The 24,811-nt window shown below is 48.0% G+C and overlaps 1 protein-coding gene across 3 annotated transcripts in view; it reads right to left on the minus strand.

Annotated features, from left to right (window-relative positions):
* Positions 1–459: 459 nt before the first annotated feature.
* The window catches only part of LOC109553815 (ral guanine nucleotide dissociation stimulator-like), a 71,627-nt gene continuing 47,275 nt past the window's right edge, over positions 460–24,811 (minus strand). Inside the window, exons 3-12 of one of the 3 annotated variants that reach the window (XM_070781893.1) lie at positions 20,909–21,775; positions 20,680–20,790; positions 19,881–20,072; positions 7,125–7,245; positions 6,667–6,871; positions 6,144–6,254; positions 5,319–5,512; positions 4,637–4,696; positions 3,518–3,711; positions 460–3,247 (exon numbers count right to left, since the gene is read on the minus strand). In XM_070781893.1, coding sequence (XP_070637994.1) covers positions 3,051–3,247; positions 3,518–3,711; positions 4,637–4,696; positions 5,319–5,512; positions 6,144–6,254; positions 6,667–6,871; positions 7,125–7,245; positions 19,881–20,046 — 1,248 coding nt within the window. In that variant the 5' untranslated portion in view covers positions 20,047–20,072; positions 20,680–20,790; positions 20,909–21,775 and the 3' untranslated portion in view covers positions 460–3,050. Of the gene's footprint in view, positions 3,248–3,517; positions 3,712–4,636; positions 4,697–5,318; positions 5,513–6,143; positions 6,255–6,666; positions 6,872–7,124; positions 7,246–15,427; positions 17,044–19,880; positions 20,073–20,679; positions 20,791–20,908; positions 21,776–24,811 lie in introns of those variants that run through there. The other 2 variants (XM_070781895.1, XM_070781894.1) reach the window with 2 other exon arrangements.

The raw sequence follows: 24,811 nt of genomic DNA on the forward strand, positions 1-24,811 counted from the left end.
AAAGTGACAATCTCCGTTTCAGAGAGATCTCCTCCCGTAGGTAGCACGGGTAAAGATTGCCGTCTAGTCTGCAGATCACATTCTAGCACGTGGTCCATACCAAGTCATCTTTTTTTTTTTTTTTCCTTTTGTAAGCTTTTATTTATTTTTTTATTTTTTATTTTTTTTTTTCTCTAATTTTATTTTATTTTTAAACTTTACATAATTGTATTAGTTTTGCCAAATATCAAAATGAATCCTCCACAGGTATACATGTGTTCCCCATCCCGAACCCTCCTCCCTCCTCCCTCCCCATACCATCCCTCTGGGCCGTCCCAGTGCACCAGCCCCAAGCATCCAGCATCATGCATCGAACCTGGACTGGCAACTCGTTTCCTACATGATATTTTACATGTTTCATTGCCATTCTCCCAAATCTTCCCACCCTCTCCCTCTCCCACAGAGTCCATAAGACTGTTCTATACATCAGTGTCTTTTTTGCTGTCTCGTACACCGGGTTATTGTTACCATCTTTCTAAATTCCATATATATGCGTTAGTATACTGTATTTATGTTTTTCCTTCTGGCTTACTTCACTCTGTATAATAGGCTCCAGTTTCATCCACCTCATTAGAACTGATTCAAATGTATTCTTTTTAATGGCTGAGTAATACTCCATTGTGTATATGTACCACAGCTTTCTTATCCATTCATCTGCTGATGGACATCTAGGTTGCTTCCATGTCTTGGCTATTATAAACAGTGCTGCGATGAACATTGGGGTACACGTGTCTCTTTCCCTTCTGGTTTCCTCAGTGTGTATGCCCAGCAGTGGGGTTGCTGGACATACCAAGTCATCTTGTATCACTCACAGTGCCTCAGCCATTTTTGGGGAAATGTTCTTTATCCTTCAGGGCATGAAGTTAAGTGAGCGTACCCTCTCCCTCACTGCAGCAAAGAGAGGCCCACAGAACCATTGGGGGGTGCCTTCCAACTATGACGGAGGCCTGGGGTTGCTCATGTCACCCAGTCGTAAACCACCCAGAGATGTGGAAGGCTGGGCAGACTGTGTGCAGCCTTTGAAAGCTCCTTGCTTAATTGGTCACTGTCCATTTGGAAAATTGAGGCCCTGATAGGAGTGGGAAAATTCAGGGCCCAGGGCAGGGGCAGAGTCTCAGGCCATCCTAGGCTAGGGCTGCACCACACACACAGGCTTGGCTTTGGGAATTAGAGAGCCAAGAACCCCAGAACATCTCCACTTGCCTGGATTAGATGTCTGCGGGTGTCCACATATATATACACGACACTCACACTAACATCAGAAGAAGTGACAGTAGGGCATGGGGTCAAAGAGGAGCGGATCTGGGGTGGCAACAAATGAAAAAGAAGCAAGGTGATGACCACAGACTGGACCTCACACTGTCTTTGGAGCAGGACAGACCATGACTCTGCCGGAGGCCTCTGCCAGTCTCTCCCAGGGGTTTGAGGCTGTGGACTCACCTAGGACACGAGCTGCTTCATTCAGGGGCGGGCCACAAGGGCCTCCTCAGAGGCTTCTTCCCCAGAGTGAGGGACCAGGAGGGGGGAATGTGTGGCAGAGAGCACACTGCAAGACAGATGAAGAAGTGGAAATGGAAACACTAAAGGTACACTTCCGCCACAGGTCCTCACAAAGGTAACTACAGAGAATTCAGTCACCGCCCACATTCCACTCCTACATCAACAACGAAAGAAGTAAACCCAGAAAGTCACAAGCCTGTAGACAAGTGTTCAGAGCAGCACTATACACAAGAGCCCAAAAGTGAAAAGAGTCCTAATGTCCATCAAGAGATGAGGGAGAGTTGAATGCAGTGCCTTTCCAGACTGCAGGACTCAGTTCAGTTCAGTCGCTCAGTCCTGTCCGACTCTTTCCGACCCCATGAATCGCAGCACGCCAGGCCTCCCTGTCCATCACCAACTCCGGAGTTCATACTAATTCATGTGCATCGAGTTGGTGATGCCACCCAGCCATTTCATCCTCTGTCATCCCCTTCTACTCCTGCCCCCAATCCCTCCCAGCATCAGGGTCTTTTCCAATGAGTCAACTCTTCGCATGAGGTGGCCAAAGTATTGGAGCTTCAGCCTCAGCATAAGTCCTTCCAATGAACACCCAGGACTGGTCTCTTCTGGATGGACTGGTTGGATCTTCTTGCAGTCCAAGGGATTCGCAAGAGTCTTCTCCAACACCACAGTTCAAAAGCATCAATTCTGTGGCACTCAGCCTTCTTCACAGTCCAACTCTCACATCCATACATGACCACTGGAAAAACCATAGGTCTTGACTAGATGGACATTTTTTGGCAAAGTAATATCTCTGCTTTGTAATATGCTATCTAGGTTGGTCATAACTTTCCTTCCAAGGAGTAAGCTTCTTTTTATTTCATGGCTGCAATCACCATCTGCAATGATTTTGGAGCCCAAAATAAGAGTTGGTGTCAAATAGGATGCAGATGGTCTGCAACAGACAATCGACAGGGTCATGTAACATAGTGAATGTTCTCCATGCCGCTCACACGTACAATTGAAAAAGTCATAGAATTCCATTTCTATCTAAGTTTACTTTATCTCATAGAAAAAATGTTTGTACATGTAATTAAAAAAAAACAAAACACATATTAAGAGAGGGAATTAAGGTGGAGAGACAGGCTCCAGGCCTGGTGCTGGAACGGGGGCAGCACACCATCTGCCGGGCAAGGCAAGGCTCGCTGACGATCTGAGACTGGCTCCAGGGACGTTAGGGGAGGAACTGGCTCTAGCGCCTGAGCTGCTACACATGCTGGGTCTGCTGGGGTCTCTAGAACCACAGCTGGATAACACCGGAGCCACAGCTGATTGCAAAGCACCAAGAGGCTCCAGAGCCCAGACAGTGCCCTGGCAAAGGTTGGCTTAAGCCTGGGGACTGAGACTGTGGAAGCAGTGCTGGCACAGGATTTTCCAGGTGATTCAGGCTCTGAAGGGAAAAGAGAGCTCTTTCTTGCATGTTCTCTGGATCTACAACTGGAGCCTGGAGGTACTTTTCCTCGCCTCTCAGCTTAAGTGAGAGCCAGGGCATGAGCATGCTGTGGCTCTGGGTTTGGAGCTGGCATGTTTACTTGATGCAGACCTTGAACTTGAATAGGAGCTGGGCTTTGAGCTTGCTCTGACTGTGGAGCTGTGGCAGGCATTAGGGGTGCTGTTGGCGTGAGATCTGGTGATGTTTCCAGAGCTTCTTCTCCAGCGGATGCTGGATCTCCCAGAAGAGAAAACACTGTCAGTAAGACTGCTTGTCCATGGATCCCAAAAACAGGAACATACTCGCTACTTAGCCCTGAAATCTCAATCCAAGATGCCACCTACCCCCAGGAAGTCCTCCCAGGCTGCAGTCCAGGGGAATAATAATCTGAGCCTCCTCAATGCTCCTGGCCTAGTTCCAGCCTCAGGAGGCTCTGCTCTGTGTGGTTCAGCCCCCTCCCTTCCTTATTCGTCTCCATCCTCCTCACCCACCCCGAATCCTCCTCACCATGCCCCTCAGCCTCAGTGGGCTCCAGGGTCTCCAGCTGCGCCAGGAGATAGCGGGCTTGCTGCTCCAGGTCTGAGTCAGGCATGTTGAGCTCTACGTAAGCGAGGAGCATCTTCAGGCAGGGAAATTCTGGGGCCTGCTGGAAATCCTCAGGGTAAAGGTGCAGCCAGGTGCCCAGGATGGAGGCCATGGCCCTGGGGGGAGTCACGTGGGCAGCAGAGTCAGAGACCTGGCCTTCCCGCCACACTGCGTTCCAGGGCCACCCTGCAGGGACCTGGGCCTCTGTGCCTTCTGCCCCTGCCCATCCAGAGGTCAGTTCTCCTCCACGGTCCATCTCACCTGGCAGACCAGGCAGAGGAGGCCTGGATACAGGGCAGGGGCTGCCAAGGAGCCTGCTCAAGTGACAGCCCTTGATCCATGGTGTGACCATCTGTCCGCTTCCTGAGGTCTGCCTGACACAGCTCCCTCTCTCTGCCCCTCCCCCTGGTGTCACCACTGCGAGGGCAGGCAGGGTGTCTACTCTGGTCACTGCATCTCTGGAACATGTCGGGGGTCCCAGGAGTATCTGTCTAAGGAGGGCACACACAGACTCTGTCATCTGCTCAGGCTTCCTGCGGGCCTCCTAACACCGCACATTTACCTCCTACATCAACAGGCTGCCTCATCTGCTAGGGACGCACCAGCGTCTCCTCCCGCCACTGACACTCATTATTCCTCAGGAAGGCCTCAGCTGTCCCCTGAGTGTCACTGGGTCCACTGAGCACCAGCTGATCACTGCTGCCGAGGTTCCACCAGACAGTGAGCTGGGTGATCTCTACACTTTATGTTCTGGGTCCCAGGATCAGGGGTAGAGGCAGGACTGGGATGGACAGGGTACGGGTGTGCACTGGCATGGGCGGACTCTGACCTCTGACCTCCCAGATGCTCCTCACAGCACCCCACACCCCTCCACAGCTCTCTTGGCCTCCTTTCCTCTCTTCCAGGACAAGCTCCCCAGACCTTGGCCCCCAGCTATGTGGGATCCAGGATTCTGCCAGCCCTGCCCAAACAGCAACCCCATTACTCCAGGCAGTTCTCTGGGATAGGGAGTCGCTCCCTCTTGAGTCACAATCCACTCACATTTTCAGCTGGTGCAGGGGTCCACCATCCTCATCGCAGTAAGGGAGGATGCATCCGTACCTACAGGAGGCCAGGAGGCGTCACATGGACAGTACTGCAGACACGCCTGGATGTGATGGCTAGTGTGACAGGGTTCCCTCCCGCCCACAACCCCCACCCCGGAGAACTGAAGCCCTGGGGGGCAGGACTACTGTCTGCTCGATGCATTACGTCATGCTTCTTCCTAGAAAAGTGCCTGCACCTCGTGCGCCTTCCTCTATATTTCAAGAACAAATGAGCCCAACCAGCCCCATCCGAGTGCCTGGGGCACCATGGATCACTCCCAGGGACCCTTGTTCTCACTCACCCAGGACAGGGCACCACTTACACCTCACCTTGCAATTGGGAAAATGCTTTGGGCCCAAGTCAAAGGCAAAGAGACAACGGAGACAGAGGCTTCCTCGAGGGGAGGAGGAATGTGACGTCTCAGCACAACCACAGCCATTCCAGGGGTCCAAGTTCCCAGAAAGCACTTTCCAGGATGCACCCACTTAGTCCCCCCAGGGGGCTGCTCCTTCCTTTCCCCTCAAGTGAAGAGGGGAGCCAACTGGGGCTCACAGAGGTAGAGAGATGTTCCCATGACTCACAGCTGGAAGGTGGCCAGGTCTCCCCGAGTACCCAGTAGGGGAGGGGTACTGCTCACCTCATGAAGAGAAGGTCCAGCACCTGCTGGGTGGTGCCAAAAGCCCTGTAGGTGCCCAGGAATGTGGGGAGGTAGGCGGGGTCACCGCCCAGGAAGGCAGGCACCAGGTTGTCCACCAACATCTCCAGTCTGCGTCTCCGGACACTCCACACACTGTAGGTCTCATTCCTGTCCCCTGTGGACACACTTTCCCCCTGGGGTGGAACACAGCAGAGACACGAGTCAGAGGCGGCACCAAAGACTCCAGGAAGGCACGTTCTGGAGCTCAGACTGAGTCCCCAAGCCTTCAGGACCCATGACAGGAGGAGGGTAGGAGTGCCCTCCACAGAATAAATGTCCTGGCATCACAAGTGAACTGGTGCTGGGCTATGGTTACGTGTGTTAGCGTCTCGGGGCAGTTTGTATTGGACAGCTCCCCGTGTGTTAACTGCATCATCCCTGTGGTGGTGACACAACATCCCATTCTGGGGATGAGAACTGGGGTGAGAGGGGCGGAACCTGGGGTGAGAAATATTAGGATTCTCAGGCCCACATGGATACCTGGGATGGAGTTAATACAGGATACACCGTAGAAACATGCAATGAGGCTCCTTGGGGAACATGAAGTGAAATCCTATCACAATCTCTTTCTAAGATTTCCACATGGAGGTGACCAGTGATTTTGCATCTGGACAAGTAGGTCCTGGCCCGAGAGGGCGCCTCGCAGAGATGACAGTCCCAGGTTCCTTTTGGAGCAGGACTCTAGGAGGGACTCAGGGCAGGGCCAGGGTGGCTCTGGGACCCGGAACTTCCTGGTTGTAAGATCGCCTCCCAGCTGGTACTCACCCTGTGCCTGCCCTGGGCTCTATTGCTGGTGTGGGGCTCCGGTCCCTCACGCAGGGAGATGGAGCAGGGTGCTCCGTGGACCAGCTCCTGTCTGCAGTCTGGTGAGGAGTCCTGTGAACAAGTGCCCAGCAGCCAGGCAGAAAGTCTCAGGGTACCGGCCAGCTGTCTGTGGTACTTCTCAGACCCCTAGACATCTCCCCTCCAGACACATGCCCACCACTCTCCCAACCGACTTCCACCGAGGATGTAGACACCTGACTGCCTGTGGGCCTTGGATCCACACTGGCACAGAGAAGAGCACCTCAGGGATCCTGTTTCCCCACTGCCAGCCTGTCCTCAGGTGTGACCGTGACAGGACCACCAGGTCACCACGGAACCACCAACCTGTTCCTGCCCAGAGGGAGAACCTCCCCTCAAGTTCCACTTCCCCCCACATGGAGATGAGGGCAGCTGGCGCTGCCCAGGGAGGGCTCCCAGTGGCGGCCAGGCCTGGTGTGGCCAGCCCTAGGTTGCCTGGGGTTACCTTAGGTGACCTCCTGGTAAAGGACCAGAGGCATCCGAGTTGAGCACTGAACCGCCTGAAACATCTGAAAAACCTCTCCCTCCAGGGTTTCCTCAAGCAGAAGCCCTGGTCAGTCGAGACACAGCTGGAGAACATCCTTCTGGATGAAGTCTCTGCAGCCGAGTGAGCCCAGCTGGCTGTGGCGCTGTTGCTAGGAGGTGGGTGCCTGGTTACAGGGTTCCGAGTTCTGTCAGGGTCTGCCGTCAAGGAAGTGACTTCTCCTCCAGGGGCGCCTTCCTTGAACTGACAGTTGACACCTCTGCACACAGCCCTCGGGATACTGACCACTCATCCCTCATCCCCACAGCCCCGGGTCTCACACAGTTACTCCACACAGCCCTCCACACAGCTCCTGGGTAGGGTCTGTGTGCAGCTCTGAGGAGACAGACCTGGGTCCAGTCTCACCCCCCATTTCCTACCTGTTCTCCATCCTGGATGAATCCATGTGTCTCTCAAAGCCTGCCCGGGTCCCCACCTGCACACTGGGGATGATGCCCGCATGGACTTCAGGGATGTGCTCAGATATCGGTGGGACAAGACCTGGAAAACGTGGGAGTCCTGTCTCAGGCAGGCAGTGCCTCCAGCCCCTGTATATTCTTCTCATTACCTTCCTCATATCTGTCCCTCTTTTGTTCCCACCCTACGGTCCTTTTCATATTCACTCTGCTCAGGTGTGTGTGTGTGTGTGTGTGTGTGCGTGTTTGTACCTGTGCTCACTCTCTAGAGGCCAGAGGAACACTGCCCCTAAATAGGGAGGGATGGTAAGAGATTCTTACGATCTAAGGCTTTCTAATTTCTAATGGATTAAAACCTGAATAAAAGAACCGAAACCATTAAGCTCCTAGAAATAAACTGAAACTATGTTCCTGTACATCAGTCTTGGCAATTAAGTTTGGATGTAATTCCAAAAGCAAAAGAAGTGAAAGGAAAACAGAACAAGTGAAACTACATCAAACTCAAAAGCCTCGGCATGGGGAACCATCAATAAAATGATAAGTGAAGGATGAAATGGAGAACCTATTGGCAATTCTCATGTCTAATAAGGGTTCTTATCCAAAATATGTAAGAAACACACACAATTCTAAAGCAAAGAAGCACACAAAAGTAACGCCATTGAGAAATGGGTGTAAGTTCTGATTTATCTGAGAAGGTCTTACAAATACCTCAGAAATGAAGAGAAACAAAACACAAATGAGAAAAGGAAAGATATACCCATGTTAAATCAGAGTTCCAAAACATAGCAAAGAGAGATAAGAAACCCTAAGGGAAAAATACAAAGAAATAGAGGAAAGCAATAGAATGGGAAAGACCTGAGATCCTTTCCAGATAATTAGAGACACTAAGGGAACTTTGGTGGAAAAATAGGCACAATAAGGGATGGATATGGTATGGACCTCAGAAGCAGAAAATATTAGGAAGAGGCAAAAATACACAGTAGAATTATACAAAAAAAGGCATTAATGACATGGACAACTATGATGGGATGGTCACTCACCTAGAGCCAGACATCCTTGAGGATGAAGTCAAGTGGGTCTTAGGAAGCATTACTACAAATAAAGCTTGTGGAGGGGATAGTTCCTTCCACTGAGTTATTTAAGATGATGCTGTGAAAGTGCTGCACTCAATATGCCAGCAAATTTGGAAAACTCAGCAGTAGCCACAGGGCTGCAAAAGTTCAGTTTTCAATCCAGACCTGCAAAAGAATCTTCAACCTTCCGCATAACTGTGCTCATTTCACAGACTAGCAAGTTAATGCTCAAAAGTCTTCAAGCTAGGTCAACACTAAATGAACCAAGAAATTCCAGATGAACAAGCTGGATTTCAAAAAGGCAGAGGAACAAGAAATCAAATTGCCAACAGCCACTGGATCATAGAAAAGCAGGTAATTCCAGAGACACATCTACTTCTGCTTCATTGACTACATAGAATAAAGCCTTGACTCTGTGCATCATAACAAACAGTTGAAAATTCTTCAAGAGATGGGAGTAGAAGAAAACCTTTCCTGCCTCCTGCAAAAACTGTACACAGGTCAAGAAGCAACAGTTAGAACCAGGCATGGAACAACAAACTGGGTCAAAATTGGGAAAGGAGAACATCAAAGCTGTATATTGTCACCCTGCTTATTTAACTTCTAGCCACAGTACATCATGCGAAATGCTGGGCTGGATGAAGCACAAGCTGGAGTCAAGATTGCCTGGAGAAGTATCAGTAACCACAGATATGCAGATAACACCGCCGTTTGCACATTGTATGATCACTCACCTAGAGAAGATGGTGTGATCACTCAACTAGAGCCAGACATCTTGGGATGCAAAGTCAAGTGGGCCTTAGGAAACATGACTATGAACAAAGCTCGTGGAGGTGATGGAACTCCAGGGAAACTATCTCAAATCCTAAAAGGCGAGGCTGTGAACGTGCTGCACTAAATATGCCAGCAAGTTTGGAAAACTCAGCAGTGGCCACAGGACTGGAAAAGGTCAGTTTTGATTCTGGTCCCAAAGAAAGGCAATACCAAAGAATGCTAAAACGACTTCACAATTGCACTCATCTCACACAGTAGCAAAGTAATGCTCCATATTCTCCACGCTAGGCTTCACAGTACATGAACTGTGAGCTTCCAGATATTCAAGCTGGAGTTAGAAAACCCAGAGGCATCAAAGATCAGATTGCCAACATCCGTTGGATCATGGAAAAAGCAAGAGGGTTCCAGAGAAACATCTACTTCTGCGTTATTGACTATGCCAAAGCCTTTGACTGTGTGGATCACAAGAAACTGTGGAAAATTCTTCAAGAGATGGGGATACCAGCCCACCTGACCTGCCTCCTGAGAAATCTGTATGCAGGTTGAGTAGCAACAGTTAGAACTGGACATGGACCAACAGACTGATTCCAAATCGGGAAAGGAGTATGTCAAGGCTGTATATTGTCACCCTGCTTCTTTAACTTATATGCAGAGGACATCATGAGAAACGCTGGGCTGGAAGAAGCACAAGCTGGACTAGGACTCAAGAATGTCCAGTTTGTGGGAGGGCGAAATATCAATCACCTCAGATACGCAGATGACACCATTCTTATGGCCAAAAGCGAAGGGAACTAAAGAGCCTCTCGATGAAAGTGAAAGAGGAGAGTGAAAAAGTTGGCATAAAGCTCAACACTCAAAAAAGTTACATTATGGCATCCGGTCCCATCATTTCATAGCAAATAGATGGGGAAACAGTGGGAGAGTGACAGACTTTATCTTTCTGGGCTCCAAAATGCCTGCAGGTGGTGACTGCAGCCATGAAATTGAAAGGCGCTTGCTCCTTGGAAGAAAAGCTATAACTAACCTATACAGCACATTAGAAAGCAAGACATTACTTTGCCAACAAACATCCATCCACTCAAAGCTATGGTTTCTCCAGTAGTCATGTATGGATGAGACAGTTGGACTAGAAAGAAAGGTGAGCACCGAAGAATTGATGCTTTTGAACTGCGGTGTTAGAGAAGACGCTTGAGAGTCCCTTGGACTGCAAGGAGATCACACCTAAAGGAAATCAGTCTGAATATTCACTGGAGGCACTCGTGTTGAAGCTGAAATGCCAATACTTTGGCCACCTGATGCAAAGAACTGACTCATTGGAAAAGATCCTGATGCTGGGAAAGATTGAAGGCGGGTGGAGAATCGGATGACAGAGGATGAGATGGGTGGATGGCATCACCGTCTCGATGGACACAAGTTTGAGCAAACTCTGGGAGTTGGTGATGGAGAGGGAGGCCTGGCATGGTGCAGTCCATGGGGTCGCAAGGAGCTGGGCACGACTAAGCGACTGAACTGAACTCAATGGCGGGAAGAGAAGAGTAACTAAAGAGCCTCTTGATGAAGCTGAAAGAGGGGAGTGAAAAAGCTGGCTTAAAACTCAACATTGAAAACACTAAGTTCATGGCATCCAGTTCATCACTTCAAGTCAAATAGATGAGGAAAGAATGGAAACAGTGACCGACTTTATTTTATTGGGCTCCAAAATCACTGTGGATGGTGACTGCAGCCGTGAAATTAAAAGACACTTGCTCCTTGGAAGAAAAACTATGACAAACCTACACAGCGTCTTAAAAAGCATGTACATCACTTTGCTGACAAAGGTCTACGTAGTCAAAGCTATGGTGTCACCAGTAGATCTGTCTGGATGTGAGAGATGGACCATAAAGAAGGTTGAGCACCAAAGAACTGTTGCTTTTTGAACTGTGGTCTTGGCGAAGACTATTGCGAGTGCATTGTGCTGCAAGGAGATCAAACCAGTCAATCCTAAAGGAAATCGACCCTGAATATTCATTGGATGGACCGATGCTGAACCAGAAGCTCCAATACTTTGGCGGCCTGATGCCAGTAACAACTCACTGGAAAAGACCCTGATTGGGAAATATTGAGGGCAGGAGAAGAGGAGTGACAGAGGATGAGGTGGTTGGATGGCATCCTCGACTCATTGGACAGTGGTTTCAGCAAACTCTGGCAGATAGTGGAGGACAAGGAAGCCTGGGATCCTGCAGTCCATGGGGTCATAAAGGGTCAAACACTACTGAGCGAATGAACAACAAGACATCTCCCCAAAGACGACACGTAGATGTTCAACAGGCATTTGAAGAGGTGTTCAACGTCGTTAATCATCACACACGTGAAAATAAAAACCACAATGAGATACAGAATGGCTATCATCAGAAAGAACACAGTTATGAAATCTTGGCCAGGATGTAGAGTACAGGGAACCTTCATAAACTGGTTGGAACGAACATTGGTGTAGCCGATTTGGAAGGCAGTATAGAGTTTCCTCAAAACACTAAAAATAAAACTACTGTGTTATTCAGCAGTTCCACTACTGAATATTTATGTTCAAAGAAAACAAATAAACCAATATGAAAAAACATGCACATCTGATTATTCATTGCAGCATTACTTTCAATAGCCAAGGCGTAAAAACAATCTATGTGTCTAGCAGTAGATGAATGGAAATATGGGTGTACAGAACATACATATATAATCTTTCTTGATTGAATTTTGATGATGTTTGCTTTCCAGAAATTTACGCACATAGTCTAACATGTTAAGCATATAGGGATGAAATTTTTCATTCTCTTTTCTATAATCCTTTTTGGGAAACCATTTATCTTATTCATAATAGGCTCATTTTAATTGGCTTGAAAGAGTCCATCTAATTTCCAGATAGAAAGACTACACTTCCATGTTCCAAAACCAAAATTTACTTGACTCCATCAAACATACTGTTTCTATTCCGATTGATTAATGTTTAATATTTCCATATTAAATCCCTCCTCCACTTCCACTGTTTAAAATTTTGTCTTCAATTCTCAGGTACAGTAAGTGTGGTGTGTAATTTCAATTTTGAAATGTAAGGGAAAACGTTTAAGTTTTACTAAAGGAAAAAAAAAGCACAGCTGCCATAAGTGAAGAAAAAAAAAAAGCACAGCAAAAATGAAGTGATAGTAAGTGATGGATAGATAGGGGAACTGGGGAAATGAACACATTTTCAATAGATTTCCCATATTTGTCTACATTTGCTTCTTTTTGTCCCCCTTCTCTATAATGATGGTGTTTTAAAAAATTAATGCACTTTTAATTTTTAAAAGTATGTGTTTTCTACTCTATAAGACAAGGAATTAAAAGCAACCACATACAAAGAATATGAAAACCTTTTAAAATAAAATAGAAAAAACAGACAGAGAGTGTTAAAAAAAACTCACATCGGAAGAACTGCCATGCTCAGTAAATCTCAAAACACACCCCCGACCTTACCGAAACCGAAGACAAAGAGCGTTTTAAATGACTTTCAACCGTTGCTATTACACAAAGGTTTTTCAATGGTAGCATGCCTTACGTGGTATGAAAGTCACCTTTTTAACTAAGAGCTCGGGCCTTGATTGCATAATTGCAGTAACGTGAATCCCATGGAAAACCATTTACACATGTTACCCATTTACCCAAGATGGAGGTAAGGTTTCTCCCAAGGAATCCAATGATCTAAGATGCTGGGGGCTGAGAAGACTCCTTTACAGGTAGACTGGTGACAAACCTATGTTCTATGGTAGTTACTCATCATGGACTTATATGAAACACTTGAAAATCAAAGACTTCACCTGATGATGGTTTGGTCAAGAGGAGGGAAGGCTCCTTCTCAGCTATCACCTATTTGATATGAGGGTTTCCCATTTCCAGAGCCTGAGAATTCCTGGCACCCTTGCAGGAAGCACAACTGCCCTGGTGCATCACGGACACCCTGCGTGGGGGACAGGGGTGTGGACTTTCCGTGGCACCAGGGGCTTCAACTGTCAGCACCGACTAGGGAAATCTGTGCTTCATATCCTTCACTCTGTGTGCTTTAATCACAGCTTCATGGATGTACAGATGAGGTTTAAAAAAAAAAAAAACCCACGTCTAAAATGTGCAATTCAGTAAGGTCTCACACATGTATATATCCAGAAAAGCATCAGTGGAATTAAGATTAAGACATAGAGACTGCTCCCCACGTTTGCTTCATGCTCCTGGTCACCCACGCCTCCCACCCATCCCCGGGCAACCACTAATCTGCTTTCTTCAGAAATGACATTGTTCTGTATCTGGATGCTTTTCCTCAGCATGGATATTTTGAGATTTATAAGTAACCTATGAGGTGGGCATGGCTGAGTTCCTCTATCTAGGCAGGCGGCAGCCCGTCACCCAGCAGGGGGACCCCGGGGAGGGATTGCCTATGGGGATGAATGGCTTGGTAAGGAATTGGCAGAAGAGGAAGAGGGCGAGATAGCCACCTTCCCTACTAGGAATCAGACTGCCCCCACAACAGAATTGCGGGGAGCTGCCCGTGAGAACGGGGTCCTTTGTCCGAAGGACACAGCTCTGGGAGCTGCCTCAGTCCTTGAGGGTTTGCTTGCAAACATAGCTCTCTGTCCCGCCACCCCAGAGATTAGGCGCTTATTTACTGCAGGCACCTGGAGTTCTGTGCAAACTTCTCACGCACAGAGAAATGTTATCTGGTGTAAGAAATAATAACAGGGAGCCATTCCCATGCTCTCAAGATTTCTTGTGACTGTTTGTAAGATGTATAGGCTAACCAAGAAAAAATGTCAACTGTTTTGTCTCTCTCACACTTTTCTGTATAAATATGAGATGTTGAATAAAGTTGGTGTCAGACTGCGTCCCTTCGTGGTGACGTGTCTGAACCTCTCGACCCCATCTTTGTAGTCTCTTGCTTTAGTTTCTTTCTTAGCCCCGCCGTGCACGTTCTCGGGACCTGATCGACTTTGCCAGCTGGCTCCAGCACAGAATCACACTGGGATTCGAACATGGCTAAAGGAAGATGGGATCAGAGTCACTTCGTTAGGACTCAAGTGAGTGGGCACTAAGACATTAAACGATGCCAAGTTGGCAAACATAGAACAGGGAGAGAGGGAAGCTCCAGGTAAATCCCTAGATGGACTACAGAAGCCTTTCACAGATTCCCTGAGATTGATTCCGAAAGTGCAGAGGGAGGAATGATCTCAAAAGAGAGATTTCTCACTCAGTCGGATCCAGATATCCACAGTAAGCTACTCAAAGAGGCGTATGGACCAAATCATCTTAGATAACCTATTGCAACTGGCTCAGACACTTTATCATGGCAGGGAGGAAGAGGAGAAGAGGCAGAAAAAGAGCAGGGAAGACTGAAGTCCCAGCAAGAGCTCTCAGATCCACTCTGAAACAGCCAGAGAAAAGTGCCCACAGGGACCCAGGCGGAAAGGAACAGCCTTGCTGTTACTGAAGAAAGCGGGGACACCTGCGAGAGTTGCTCTCAGGCATCTAAGCCGCCACTGTCTCCATGCCCAGTCTGCAGACGTCCACACTGGAGAATGCTGCTCTCTGAGGCCTAGGCCCCAGGGATCGGACTCTCATGGCAATCAGGACTGAAGGTGCCTGGGGCTCCCCACACAAGCTCCTGTGGTAATTCCACCTGAGGAACCCTGGGGCATGACAACTGCGGGGGCCAATCAGTCGATTTCCTCTTAGACCACAGGGCAACTTACTTTGTATTTACTGAAGTCCTGACCCACTCTCTCCCCAATCTGCTTCCATAACGGGACTGTCTGCATGACCCAAACATTATTATTTCAGTTGTGCTCTAAACTCCAATATCTACTATCAGGAAAATATTACTTCTGCATTAAAACACAGTGTGAACTTTAAAGTGACAATCCCCATTTCAGAGAGATCTCCTCCGGTAGGTAGCACAGGTAAAGACGGCCCATCTAGTCTGCAGATCACATTCTAGCACGTGGTCCATGTCCAAGTCATCTTGTATCACTCACAGTGCCTCAGCCGTTTTGGGGAGAAATGTTCCTTATCCTTCAGGGCATGAAGTTAAGTGAGTGTGAATTCTCTTCCTCATCTCAGCAAAGAGAGGCCCACAGAGCCATTGGGGGGTGCCTTCCAACTATGAGGGAGGCCTGGGGTTGCTCATGTCACCCAGTTGCAAACCACCCAGAGATGTGGAAGCCTGGGCAGACTGTGTGCAGCCTTTGAAAGCTCCTTGCTTAATTGGTCACTGTCCTTTTGGAAAATTGAGGCCCTGATAGGAGTGGGAAAATCCAGGGCCCAGGGCAGGGGCAGAGTCTCAGGCCATCCTAGGCTAGGGCTGCACCACACACACAGGCTTGGCTTTGGGAATTAGAGAGCCAAGAACCTCAGAACATCTCCACTTACCTGGATTAGATGTCTGCGGGTGTCCACACAAATATACACGACACTCACACTAACATCAGAAGAAGTGACAGTAGGGCATGGGGTCAAAGAGGAGCAGATCTGGGGAGGCAACAAATGAAAAAGAAGCAAGGTGATGACCACAGACTGGACCTCACACTGTCTTTGGAGCAGGACAGACCATGACTCCACCAGAGGCCTCTGCCAGTCTCTCCCAGGGGTTTGAGGCTGTGGACTCACCTAGGACACGAGCTGCTTCATTCAGGGGCGGGCCACAAGGGCCTCCTCAGAGGCTTCTTCCCCAGAGTGAGGGACCAGGAGGGGGGAATGTGTGGCAGAGAGCACACTGCAACACAGATGAAGAAGTGGAAATGGAAACACTAAATGTATACTATGAACAGTGCGTTCTCTTGGCAAAACTCTTTTAGCCTTTGCCCTGCTTCATTTCGTATTCCAAGGCCAAATTTGCCTGTTACTCCAGGTGTTTCTTGGCTTCCTACTTTTGCATTCCAGTCCCCTCTAATGAAAAGTACATGTTTTTGGGGTGTCAGTTCTAAAAGGTCTTGTAGGTCTTCATAGAACCATTCAACTTCAGCTTTTTCAGCGTTACTGGTTGGGGCATAGACTTGGATTACTGTGATATTGAATGGTTTGCCTTGGAAACGAACAGAGATCATTCTGTCATGTTTGAGATTGCAGCCAAGTACTGCATTTGGGACTCTTGTTGACCATGATGGCTACTCCATTTCTTCTGAGGGATTCCTGCCCGCAGTAGTAGATATAATGGTCATCTGAGTTAAATTCACCCATTCCAGTCCATTTGAGTTCTCTGATTCCTAGAATGTTGTTCACTCTTTCCATCTCTTGTTTGACCACTTCCAATTTGCCTTGATTTATGGACCTAACATTCCAGGTTCCTATGCAATATTGCTCTTTACAGCATCGGACCTTGCTTCTATCACCAGTCACATCCACAAGTAGGTATTGTTTTTGCTTTGGCTCCATCCCTTCATTCTTTCTGGAGTTATTTCTCCACTGATCTCCAGTAGCATATTGGGCACCTACCGACCTGGGGAGTCCTCTTTCAGCATCCTATCATTTTGCCTTTTCATACTGTTCATGGGGTTCTAAGGCAAGAATACTGAAGTAATTTTCCATTCCCTTCTCCAATGGACCACATTCTGTCAGGCCTCTCCACAATGACCCACCCGTCTTGGGTGGCCCCACAGGGCGTGGCTTAGTTTCATTGAGTTAGACAAGGCTGTGGTCCTAGTGATTAGATTGACCAGTTTTCTGTGATTATGGTTTCAGTGTGTCTGCCCTCTGATGCCCTCTTGCAACACCTACCATCTTACTTGAGTTTCTCTTACCTTGGACGTGGGGTATCTCTTCACAGCTGCTCCAGCAAAGCGCAGCCACTGCTCCTTACCTTGGATGAGGGGTACCTCTTCACTGCCGCCACTCCTGACCTTGAACATGGAATAGCTCCTCTCGGCCCTCCTGTGCCCGTGCAGCCACCGCTCCTTGAACATGGGGTTGCTCCCTGCGGCCACCGCCCCTGACCTTGGACATGGGGTAGCTCCTCCTGGCTGCCGCCCCTGGCCTCATGTAATAGAGTTCTGCCAAGAGAATGCAGTGGTCATAGAAAAAATCCTCTTCCAACAACACAAGAGAAGACTCTACACATGGACATCACCAGATGGTCAACACCAAAATCAGATTGATTATACTCTTTGCAGCCAAAGATGGAGAAGCTCTATACACTCAGCAAAAACAAGACTGGGAGCTGACTGTGGCTCAGATTATGAACTCCTTATTGCTAAATTCAGACTTATATGGAAGAAAGTAGGGAAAACCAATAGACCATTCAGGTATGACCTAAATCAAATCCCTTATGATTATACAGTGGAAGTGAGAAATAGATTTAAGGGACTAGATCTGATAGAGTGCCTGATGAACTATGGACTGAGGTTCATGACATTGTACAGGAGACAGGAATCAAGACGATCCCCATGGAAAAGAAATGCAAAAAAGCAAAACGGCTGTCTGGGGAGGCCTTACAAATAGCGTTGAAAAGAAGAGAAGTGAAAAGCAAAGGAGAAGAGGAAAGACATAAGCATCTGAATGCAGAGTTCCAAAGAATAGCAAGGAGAGATAAGAAAGCCTTCCTCAGCGGTCAATGCAAAGAAATAGAGAAAAACAACAGAATGGGAAAGACTAGAGATCTCTTCAAGAAAATTAGAGATACCAAGGGAACATTTCATGCAAAGATGGGCTCGATAAAGGACAGAAATGGTATGGACCTAACAGAAGCAGAAGATATTAAGAAGAGGTGGCAAGAATACACAGAAGAACTGTACAAAAAAGATCTTCATGACCCAGATAATCATGATGGTGTGATCACTGACCTAGAGCCAGATATCCTGGAATGTGAAGTCAAGTGGGCCTTAGAAAGCATCTCTATGAACAAAGCTAGTGGAGGTGATGGAATTCCAGTTGAGCTATTTCAAATTCTGAAAGATGATGCTGTGAAAATGCTGCACTCAATATGCCAGCAAATTTGGAAAACTCAGCAGTGGCCACAGGACTGGAAAAGGTCAGTTTTTATTCCAATCCCAAAGAAAGGCAATGCCAAAGAATTCTCAAACTACCACACACTTGCACTCATCTCACACACAAGTAAAGTAATGCTCAAAATTCTCCAAGCCAGGCTTCAGCAATATGTGAACCGTGAAATTCCTGATGTTCAAGCTGGTTTTAGAAAAGGCAGAGGAACCAGAGATCAAATTGCCAACATCCGCTGGATCATGGAAAAAGCAAGAGAGCTCCAGAAAAACATCTATTTCTGCTTTATTGACTATGCCAAAGCCTTTGACTGTGTGGATCACAATAAACTGTGGAAAATTCTGAAAGAGATGGGAATACCAGACCACCTGACCTGCCTCTTGAGAAATCTATATGCAGGTCAGGAAGCAACAGTTAGAACTGCACATGGAACAACAGACTGGTTCCAAATAGGAAAAGGAGTACGTCAAGGCTGTATATTGTCACCCTGCTTATTTAACTTATATGCAGAGTACATCATGAGAAACATCGTGCTGGAAGAAGCACAAGCTGGAATCAAGATTGCCGGGAGAAATATCAATAATCTCAGATATGGAGATGACACCACCCTCATGGCAGAAAGTGAAGAGGAACTAAAAAGCCTCTTGATGAAAGTGAAAGTGGAGAGTGAAAAAGTTGGCTTAAAGCTCAACATTCAGAAAACGAAGATCATGGCATCCGGTCCCATCACTTCATGGGAAATAGATGGGTAAACAGTGTCAGACTTTCTTTCTTTCTTTCTTATTTATTTATTTATTTTTGGCTCCAAAATCACTGCAGATGGTGATTGCAGCCATGAAATTAAAAGATTCTTACTCCTTGGAAGGAAAGTTATGACCAACCTAGATAGCATATTAAAAAGCAGAGACATTACTTTGCCCACAAAGGTCCATCTAGTCAAGGCTATGGTCTTTCCAGTAGCCATGTATGGATGTAAGAGTTGGACTGTGAAGAAAGCTGAGCGCTGAAGAATTGATTCTTTTGAACTGTGGTGTTGGAGAAGACTCTTGAGAGTCCCTTGGACTGCAAGGAGATCCAACCAGTCCATTCTAAAGGAGATCAGTCCTGGGTGGTCATTGGAAGGAATGATGCTAAAGCTGAAACTCCAGTACTTTGGCCACTTCATGCAAAGAGGTGGCTCATTCACATGGGTCAAAGACTCTGATGCTGGGAGGGATTGGGGGCAGGAGGAGAAGGGGACGACACAGGATGAGATGGCTGGATGGCATCACTGGTTCAGTTCAGTCAGTTCAGTTCAGTCGCTCAGTCGTGTCCGACTCTTTTCGACCCCATGAATTGCAGCACGGCAGGCCTTCCTGTCCATCATCAACTCCTGGAGTTGACTCAAACTCATGCCCATCGATTCGGTGATACCAAGGCTCACTGATGATCTGAGACCGGCTCCAGGGATGTTAATGGAGGAACTGGCTCCAGCGCCACAGCTGCTACACAAGGTAGGTCTGCTGGGGTCTCTAGAACCACAGCTGGATAACACCGGAGCCACAGCTGATTGCAAAGCACCAAGAGGCTCCAGAGCCCAGGCAGTGCCCTGGCCCAGGTTGGCTTAAGCCTGGGGACTGAACTGTAGAAAGAGCGCTTGCACAGGATTTCCAGGTGATTCAGGCTCTGAAGGAGGAAGAAAGCTGTTTCTTGCACTTTCTCTGGATCTACAACTGAAGCACTTTCCAGGATGCACCCACTTAGACCCCCCAGGGAGCTGCTTCTCCCTTTCCCCTCAAGTGCAGGGGGGGGCCAACTGGGGCTCACAGAGGTGGAGAGACATTCCTACGACTCACAGCTGGAAGGTGGCCAGGTCTCCCCGAGTACCCAGTGGGGGAGGGGAAGTGCTCACCTCGTGAAGAGAAGGTCCAGCACCTGCTGGGGGGTGCCAAAAGCCCTGTAGGTGCCCAGGAATGTGGGGAGGTAGGCAGGGTCACCACCCAGGAATGCAGGCACCAGGTTGTCCACCAACGTCTCCAGTCTGCGTCTCCGGACACTCCACAACCTGCCGGTCTCATTCCTGTTCCCTGTGGACACTTTCCCCCTGGGGTGGAACACAGCAGAGACACGAGTCAGATGCGGCACCAAAGATTCCAGGAAGGCACGTTCTGGAGCTCAAACCGAGTCCCCAAGCCTCCAGGACTCATGTCAGGAGGAGGGGCAGCAGTGCCCTCCGCAGAATAATCGTCCTGGCATCACGAGTGAACTGGCGCTGGGCCATGGTTATGTGTAGGCATCTCGGGGCACTTTGTATGCATCATCCCTGTGGTGGTGACCACAACATCCCATTCTGGGGATGAGAACTGGGGTGAGAGGGGCTGAACCAGGGGTGAGAAGCATTAGGATTCTCAGGCCCACATGGATACCTGGGATGGAGTTAATACAGGATTAACTGTAGAAAAATGCAGAAAGGCTCCTTGGGGAACAAGAAGTGAAATCCTATCACAACCTCTTTCTGAGATTCCCACATGGAGGTGAACAGAGATTTTGCATCTGGACAAGTAGGCCCTGGGCCACAAGGGTGCCTTGCAGAGCTGACAGTCCCAGGATCCTTTGGGAGCAGGACTCTAGGAGGGACCCAGGGGAGGGCCAGGGTGGCTCTGGGACCCGGAACTTCCTGGGTGTAGGATCGCCTCCTGGCTGGCACTCACCCTGTGCCCGCCCTGGGCTCTGTTGCTGGTGTGGGGCTCCAGCCCCTCATGCAGGGAGATGGAGCAGGGTGCTCCATGGATCTGCTCCTGTGTGCAGTCTGGTGAGGAGCCCTGTGAACAAGTGCCCGGCAGCCAGGCAGAAAGTCTCAGGGCACCGGCCAGCTGTCTGTGGTGCTTCTCGGACCCCCAGACATCCCTCCAGACACACGCCCACCATCTCCCCACAGACCTCCACCGAGGATGCAGACACCCGACCACTTGAGGGCCTTGGATCCACACTGGCACAGAGAAGAGCACTTCAGGGATCCTGTTTCCCCACTGCCAGCCTGTCCTCAGGTGTGACCGTGACAGGACCACCAGGTCACCACGGAACCACCAACCTGTTCCTGCCCAGAGGGAGAACCTCACCTCAAGTTCCACTTCCCCCCACATGGAGATGAGGGCAGCTGGTGCTGCCCAGGGAGGGCTCCCAGTGGCGGCCAGGCCTGGTGTGGCCAGCTCTAGGTTGCCTGCGGTTACCTTAGGTGACCTCCTAGAAGGACCAGAGGCATCCGGGTTGAGCGCTGAACCGCCTGAAACATCTGAAAAACCTCTCCCTCCAGGGTTTCCTCAAGCAGAAGCCCTGGTCAGTTGAGACACAGCTGGAGAACATCCTTCTGGATGAAGTCTCTCCAGCCGAGTGACCCCAACTGGCCATGGCGCTGTTGCTAGGAGGTGGGTGCCTGGTTACAAGGTTCCCAATCCTGTTAGGATCTGCTGTCAAGGAAGTGACTTCACGTCCTGGGGGCCCCTTCCTTGAACTGACAGTTGACACCTGTGCACACAGCCCTCGGGGTACTGATCGCTCATCCCTCATCCCCGCAGCCCGGGCTCACACAGTTGCTCCACACAGCCCTCCACACAGCTCCCGGGCAGGGTCTGTGTGCAGCTCTGAGGAGACAGACCTGGGTCCAGGCTCACCTCCCGATTCCTACCTGTTCTCCATCCTGGATGAGTCCTTGTGTCTCTCAAAGCCTGTCTGTGTCCTCACCTGCACACCGGGGATGATGCCTGCATGGACTTCCAGGGATGTCCTCCGACATTGGTGAGACAAGGCCTAGAAATGTGGGAGTCCGTGTCTCAGGCAGGCAGTGTCTCCAGCCCCTGTATACTCTTCTTATTACCCTCCTCAAATCTGTCCCTCTTTTGTTCCCACCCCATAGTCCTTTTCATATTCACTGTGCTTGTGTGTATTTGTGTGTGTGCATGTGTGTGTCTGTGCTCACTCTCTAGAGGCCAGAGGCACACTGCCCCCCAAATAGGGAGGGCTGGTAAGAGATCTCCAGGATCTAAGGTTTTCTAATTGCCAATGGATTAAAACCTTGAATCGAAGAACTGAAACCATAAAACACCTAGAAAAAAGTGATGCCATGTTCCTGTATATCAGTCTTGGCAATGAAGTTTGGATGTAATTCCAAAAGCAAAAGTAGTGAAAGGAAAAGTGGACATGTGAGACTACATCAAACTCAAAGGCGTCTGCATGGGGAACCATCAATAAAATGAAAAGTGAAGTAGGAAATGGAGAAGATACTGCCAATTCTCATGTCTAATAAGGGTTCATATCCAAAATATATAAGAAACACACACAATTTAAAAGCAAAGAAGCACACAAAAGTAATCCCTTTGAGAAATGGGTGTAAGTTCTGATTTGTCTGAAAAGGCCTTACAAATACCTCAGAAATGAAGAGAAACAAAACACAAATGAGAAGAGGAAAGATATACCTATGTTAAATCAGAGTTCCAAAAAATAGCAAAGAGAGATACGAAACCTTAACGGAAAAATGCAAAGAAACAGAGGAAAGCAATAGAAGGGAAAGACCTGAGATCTGTTCAAGGTAACTAGAGATACTAAGGGAACATTTCATGCCAAGGTGGGCGCAATTAAGGACAGATACGCTGTGGACCTAACAGAAGGAGAAGGTATTAAGAACAGACAAGAATACAGAGAAGAATTGTACCCAAAAAAAGGCATTAATGACATGGAAAACTATGGTGGGATGGTCACTCACCTAGAGCCAGACATCCTTGAGGATGAAGTCAAGTGGGTCTTAGGAAGCATTACTACAAATAAAGCTTGTGAAGGGGATAGATCCCTCCACTGAGGTATTTAACATGATGTTGTTAAAGTGCTGCACTCAATATGCCAGCAAATTTGGAAAACTCAGCAGTAGCCACAGGGCTGGAAAAGTTTAGGTTTCATTCCAATCCCACAAAAGGCAATGCAAAAGAATCTTCAAACTACCGCTTAACTGTGCTCATTTCACAGGCTAGCAAGTTAATGCTCAAAATTCTTCCAGCTAGGTCAACATTAAATGAACCAAGAAATTCCAGATGAACAACATGGATTTCAAAGGCAGAGGAACAAGAGATCAAATTGCCAACATCCGTTGGATCATAGAAAAGCAGGTAATTCCAGAGAAACATCTACTTCTGCTTCAATGACTACACAAAATAAAGCCTTTGACTCTGTCAGTCAAATTCTCTCAGTTGTTTCCAAGTCTTTGCGAGCCCATGAACTATACAGTCCATGCATTCTCCAGGCCAGAACACTGGAGTGGATAGCCTTACCCTTCTCTGGGAGATCTTCCCAAACCAGTGATCAAACCCATGTCTCCCACATTGCAGGCAGATTCTTTACCAGCTGAGCCACCAGGAAAGCCTGGTGGATCACAACAAACTGTGGAAAATTCTTAAAGAGATGGGAATAGCAGAAAACATTACCTGCCTCATGAGAAAACTGTATACAGGTCAAGAAGCAACACAACTGAACGTGGAACAACAAACTGCATGAAAACTGGGAAAGGAGAACATCAAGGCTTGTATTGTCACTCTGCTTATTTAACTTCTAGCCACAGTACATCATGCGAGATGCTGGGTGGGATGAAGCACAAGCTGGAATCAAGATTGCCTGGAGAAAGATCAACAAATTCATTTATGCAGATAACACTGCTCTAATGGCAGATAGTGGGATCACTCACCTAGAGCCAGACATCTTGGGATGCAAAGTCATGTGGGCCTTAGGAAACATCACTATGAACAAAGCTAGCGGAAGTGATGGAATTCCAGGGGAGCTATTTCAAATCCTAAAGCATGATGCTATGAAAGTGCTGCACTCAATATGCTAGCAAATTTGGAAAACTCAGCAGTGGCCACAGGACTGGAAAAGGTCAGTTTTCATTCCAATCACAAAGAAAGGCAATGCCAAAGAATGCTAAAACTACCGCAAAAGTGCACTCATCTCACACACTAGCCAAGTAATACTTCAAATTTCCAAGCCAGGCTTCAACAGTACGTGAACCATGAGCTTCTAGATGTTCAAGCTGGATTTAGAAAAGCCAGAGGAATCAGATCACATTGGATCCATTGGATCATGGAAAAAGCAAGAGAGTTCCAGAAAAAAACATCTACTTCTCCTTTATTGACCATGCCAAAGTCTTTGTGTGGATCACAAGAAACTGTGGAAAATTCTTCAAGACATGGGAATACCAGACCCCCTGATCTGCCTCTTGAGAAACCTGTATGCAGGTCAGGAAGCAACAGTTAGAACTGGACATAGAACAACAGACTGGTTCCAAATAGGAAAAGGAGTACGTGAAAGCTGTATATGTCACCCTGCTTCTTTAACTCATAGGCAGAGTACAACATGACAAACGCTGAGCTGGATGAAGCACAAGCTAGAATCAAGATTGCTGGGAGAAATATCAATAACCTCAGATATGCAGATGACACCACCCTTATGGCAGAAAGTGAAGAAGAACTCAAGAGCCTCTTGATGAAAGTGAAAGAGGAGAGTGAAAAAGTTGGCTTACAGCTGACCATTCAGAAAACTATGACCATGGCATCTGGTCCCATCACTTCATGGCAAATAGATGGGGAAACAGTGGAAACAATGGCTGACTTTATTTTTCTGGGCTCCAAAATCACTGCAGATGGTGACTGCAGCCATGAAATTAAAAGACGCTTACTCCTTGAAAAGAATGTTATGACCAACCTAGATAGCATATTTAAAAAGGTCTGTCTAGTCAAAGCTATGGTTTTTCCAGTAGTCAGGTATGGATGTGAGAGTTGGACTCTAAAGAAAGCTCAGCCCAGA

This window comes from Bos indicus, chromosome 28 (assembly GCF_029378745.1).
Source record: "Bos indicus isolate NIAB-ARS_2022 breed Sahiwal x Tharparkar chromosome 28, NIAB-ARS_B.indTharparkar_mat_pri_1.0, whole genome shotgun sequence".
Taxonomy (NCBI): domain Eukaryota; kingdom Metazoa; phylum Chordata; class Mammalia; order Artiodactyla; family Bovidae; genus Bos; species Bos indicus.